Here is a 5,000-nt window from a genome sequence, read left to right as displayed (position 1 = left end):
CACAGAACGGTTGACTGTTGGTGTGTCCAAGCGGAGGGCTGCTCTTATCCCCCTGCAAAAGCCTGGACACAATAGTGGTGCTACACATGATCGTGTACACAGTAAAGCATAAACAAACAAACTAAACTATTGGACTTCCCAATGTGAGTTAAAATAGAACAAGGTGTAATCTCTATTGAAGTACGTTTAAGATTTTTAGCCACTTTGGGAAAACCACCCTAAAAAGTGCGTCCTGGCAGCAATTTGGACTCAACGTGTTTTTACATTTAGTCAAGTTTTATGTGTGTGTGTGTGTGTGTGTGTGTGTGTGTGTGTGTGTGTGTGTGTGTGTGTGTGTGTGTGTGTGTGTGTGTTTGTGTGTGTGTGTGTGTGTGTAGCGATTCAGAGTAAACTACTGGACCGATCTGTATGAAATTTTTCATGAGAGTTCCTGGGTATGATATCCCCAGAATATTTTGAATTTTTTCGATAAATGTCTTAATCCTTTGATGACGTCATATCCGGCATTTTCTAAAAGTTGAGGCGGCACTGTCACACCCTCATTTTTCAATCAAATTGATTGAAATTTTGGCAAAGCAATCTTCGACGAAGGCCGGACTTTGGTATTGCATTTCAGCTTGGAGACTTAACATTTACTTGATGACTTTGGTCATTAAAAATCTGAAAATTATGAACATAAATTGGTAGAAATTGAGAATTTGTTCAGGTCCTGGTCCAGAAGAAATTTAACACCCTTTGGAAAAATAACAGTTATTAAGAGTTTGGCGCTGTCTAAGTTAACTCATCTGTTTATGAGTTTACCAGACCCTGATGATAAGTTTTTGTTTGATTTGAATAGGTTATTTTTTTCATTTCTATGGAATGGTAAGAAAGATAGAATAAAGAGAACAACAGCATATCAGTCGTTTGAAGAGGGTGGGCTTAAAATGGTGGATTTGAAATGCTTTTTGTCAGCTCTGAAGATATCATGGTTACAGCGAGTCCTTTGTAGTGAAGGAAAAGTAACTAAACTTCTGAAAGCTCTGTGTCCACTTGTACATAACATTCACAAGAGAGGAGGTGAGTTTGGAAACATATTGATGCAAAGAGTTCAGAATCCTTTCTGGAGAGATGTTTTCAAACATTACAAACATTTTGCATGCAAATGTGTCCCCATCTCCTTGAGTGATTTTGCTTCACAGCGTCTGTATTATAATGTACATATTTGCATAGATAAAAAGGTTATTTTTAACAGGAATTGGATGGAAAATGGCATTATTACAGTCGGTCACTTGATGAGAGCTGATGGGTTTTTGTCATATAACGATTTTAAATTGAAACATCCAAATTTACAACTGAATTTTGTTTTTTTCGAGGGCGTTATGCGCTCAGTTAAGAATTTTCATGAAAGACTAAAGTTAGATGCAGTTTTAAACAATGTTTTTCATATTGGTGATGATGTTGTATGGAAACAAATAGCTAAAGGTGGAGTAAAACATATATATACCTATCTTGTGAAAAATGATGGCAATCTACAGTGCATGGAAAAATGGGCTAATTTATTGAATTTTGATGTAAATGTTGGAAAGGTATTTCTGACAATAAGGCGAACTACACAAGACACATACCTAAGGTGGTTCCAATATAGAATACTATATAGAATTTTTCCCACTCAACGCCTGTTATTTTTGATGAAAATTTCCGACACATCACTATGTAGCTTTTGTACACAGGAAGAGGAAACCTTAATACATTTGTTTTGGGAGTGCACAAGAGTTAAGCTTTTTTGGTCTGATTTCACAGAATGGTTATGTCAAAATTTCACATATTGCAGTAATTTGAGTTTGTCAAAAGAGCTTGTCATTTTAGGGTATTTAGACAACTTTCATACGGATGCTGTTTTTGATTTGTTTATTCTCCTTGCCAAACAAAGTATATTTGGAGCCAAATTAAATAAGACAGTCCCAACACTAAATGTTTTTGTGAAAATTGTTAAAGAAAGGTTTTTGATCGAAAAGTATAATGCTAGTGTAAATAATTATTATGGTAAATTTGAAAAAGAGTGGTGTTTATATAGACACTTTTTTTATTGATGCTATAGAATAATTGTATTGATTGATTTCGTATGAACATTTTTGAATGTGATACCCCCTGACCCATTTACTCATAACAGGTTATACAGTACTTTTATGCCGATAATTAAACCCCATGTATACTTGGAGGCTAAATTGTGACCACCGTCCCCACCTACCCCCCTCCCCTCCCCCAACCTCGGTTACCCCCCCCCCCTCCCCCCCCCCCCCACAACCTCAGTCCCCCCCCCCTTCCATATCCCCTGTTTTTTCAACAACCCACCCTACTGTCTATGTCTGTGTCTTGTCTAGGTATGTACGTGTGTATACGCTTTGTTGATAAACTCGGTGTATGATGTATGTTATGCTGTGTTTATGTGTATATAAAGGAAATAAAATGTATAAAAAATATAAAAAAATAAAAAATCTGAAAATTGTAATTAAAATTATTTTTCTATAAAACGATCCAAAATTACGTTTATCGTATTTTGCATCATTTTTTGATTCAAAATACATATAATTATGTTATATTCGGATTCAAAACAAGCTCTGAAAATTAAAAATATAAAAATTATGATTAAAATGAAATTTCCGAAATCGATTTAAAAACAATTTCATCTTATTCCTTGTCCGTTCTTGTTTCAAAAAACATATAGATATGATATGTTTGGATTAAAACCACGTTCAGAGAGTTAAAAACAATTGAGATATTGAAAAGCGGGCTATCCTCCTCAGCGCAACCGCTACCGCGCTTTTCTGTATTGTTAATTTCACTGCCTTTGCCACGAGCGGTGGACAGACGATGCTAAGAGTGTACGGTCTTGCAGAAAAAATGCTTTGCGTTCAGTTTCATTCTGTGAGTTTGACTGACCTTGACTAAATGTTGTCTTTTCGCCTTACGCGACTTGTTTCTTTTTTTTTTTTAACTTCGCTTTTTGTTCCAATATAAAGAAAGACTGACCCTTTAATCATGTTCAGCATTCTGCAGGCAACAATTGCGTCTTTGGTGTCAAAATGGTCGTCACAGACAGTTCCCCATGTACTGTTGTTAACCTGTACCTCCAGTCGTCCCTTCGTGGGTCTGGATCCCCCGGACAGGCGGGCTGCTATCACCTTTAGCGCGGAATCTGAGGAGAACATAATGAAAAAGAAAAGCATGTCGGTATGATGTTAATGAGAAACGACACCGACTAAATAAACCAAGACTTCTAGTCTAGGCCCTGTATTCCAAAATGACATATCTGACGTCATAAGCAAAATCTAGTTGGAGAAGACGTCACAAAAAACATTGTGTCACTTCTCCCAAGTCTCTCTCGGTGACTTCGTCGTATCATCAGAAAAAATATATAATCGTAAGGTGACCGCCAGGCTGTGCATATATCTTTGATGGATCTTCTGGCCAAAATATCAGGAGAATTCCACGTCGACTGGTAAAGTTATAGCTAACAAGAACCGTGTTTTAAGATGACAAATGCAATTATGAACGTGTGAAGATAGATCCCTTTTTGGTTTTTTTAACGTGTGAGAATAGATTAAAGAAGAGGGTCCCGAATTCAAGAAATCTGATGAAAGGTACATAACTTTACATACAGTGAGAAATGTGGTAGTGTGGTGAAACAAATCGCGGTGAAAAGCAATCAAATTGACTTTAAATATTTAATTCATTCCTTAAAATGTAATTGCATGTTCAGAGGATATAACCAAATTGTTGATGGACAGAGTTAATATTGAACACTTCTTGACCACGGGTGAAATGCTTTGAGTGTGTAGTTGCGTTGTGCATTAGAAACCTATAAATGAGGATGAACTTTCTCTCTTTTATGGTATGTTCAAACCAACCTATACGTGCAGTCCTTGGTTTCATAGGCTCGCAGTCGATGCTGACGTCATTGTCGTGACGACATTCCATGTTGACGTCAGCCATGAGAGCGCCGGGGCAATGGAAGATGTCCTTCTCCGTTCCCATGCACATGAGATCGAAGTAGTAGATGGGTCCTTTCCCCTCCCCGTGATATGCCGCTCCTAGTACTACAGGGGTTTGCCTGAATGGAAAGACACCTAATGATCATTGTCGTCATCATTGTCGTCATCTTTGCCATCATCGTCAGCGGCACCAGCATCGTCATCATCAAAAGAACCGATCTCGGTATTGCTGCTTACCTGTTCATCCTAATGAGAAAACGATGACGTTTTGATTAAATTTGGATCACATTTTGTTCCTTCTTCCTTTACTTCTGCCTGTGTTCGTTTGTATCGTAATTCTTCATTTTTCCAACCTTTCTTTCTTTTCTTTTTGTTCGTTGCTGAAGGTTTATATCATTTTATACAGAAGTTACGAAAACAACGCATGATGACCAGACCCGCAGATCAGACTGGGTTTGCTAGCACAATTCAAAACATTGTAAATATCGTCGACACTTTAACGAAAAGCTATGTCTCCACGATGCCAATTTACCTCCCTTCATCACTTTCATTCGGTTTGATCAACTTTGTACGGTGTTCACGAATCATTTTGTAATGTTCGAATAAGACTCAAACTTTTCACGCGCACACCTGTCTTACCTCGTGTTAGTAACTCCGTTGTTCGGCGATACCATAACTTCTCTAATTGGGGAAGGGGCCCGAATATGGATCACTTTTTGTTTTATGCTGGTACTAGCTTGTTTTTTTGCTAAGAAGTTTCATTTTGCGCTTGGTAGTTGGTCTCTCTTTAGTTAACCGATAAGCGTAACGTGCAAGTTATCCATGCGGGGAATGAAATCAGTTGTGTTGAGCGCTCTAACACCGTCAGTTTGTCAGAACAGGAGGTGGTCCATATCAGGAGCCGGTGTCACGAACTGAACAATCCCTCTCAATGCGGTCAATGCGCATGCGCCAATCTTTGACTTAAAAAATGCGACCCTTTGACCGAACGAACCATGGGTTAGGGTAAGGGTTAGGATTAGGGTT

The 5,000-nt window shown here is 38.1% G+C and overlaps 1 protein-coding gene across 1 annotated transcript in view; it reads right to left on the bottom strand.

The window, feature by feature from the left end:
• LOC138961391 (scavenger receptor cysteine-rich domain-containing protein DMBT1-like) overlaps positions 1 to 5,000 on the bottom strand; it is a 16,237-nt gene that overhangs the window by 6,209 nt on the left and 5,028 nt on the right. Inside the window, exons 5-6 of the mRNA XM_070333005.1 lie at positions 3,891 to 4,093; positions 3,013 to 3,178 (exon numbers count right to left, since the gene is read on the bottom strand). Coding sequence (XP_070189106.1) covers positions 3,013 to 3,178; positions 3,891 to 4,093 — 369 coding nt within the window. The remainder of the gene's footprint in view (positions 1 to 3,012; positions 3,179 to 3,890; positions 4,094 to 5,000) is intronic.

Source organism: Littorina saxatilis, linkage group LG3 (assembly GCF_037325665.1).
Source record: "Littorina saxatilis isolate snail1 linkage group LG3, US_GU_Lsax_2.0, whole genome shotgun sequence".
In the NCBI taxonomy this organism is placed as follows: domain Eukaryota; kingdom Metazoa; phylum Mollusca; class Gastropoda; order Littorinimorpha; family Littorinidae; genus Littorina; species Littorina saxatilis.
The sequence above is the reverse complement of the archived record's forward strand: the minus strand, read 5'-3'. Positions and strand labels throughout refer to the sequence as shown.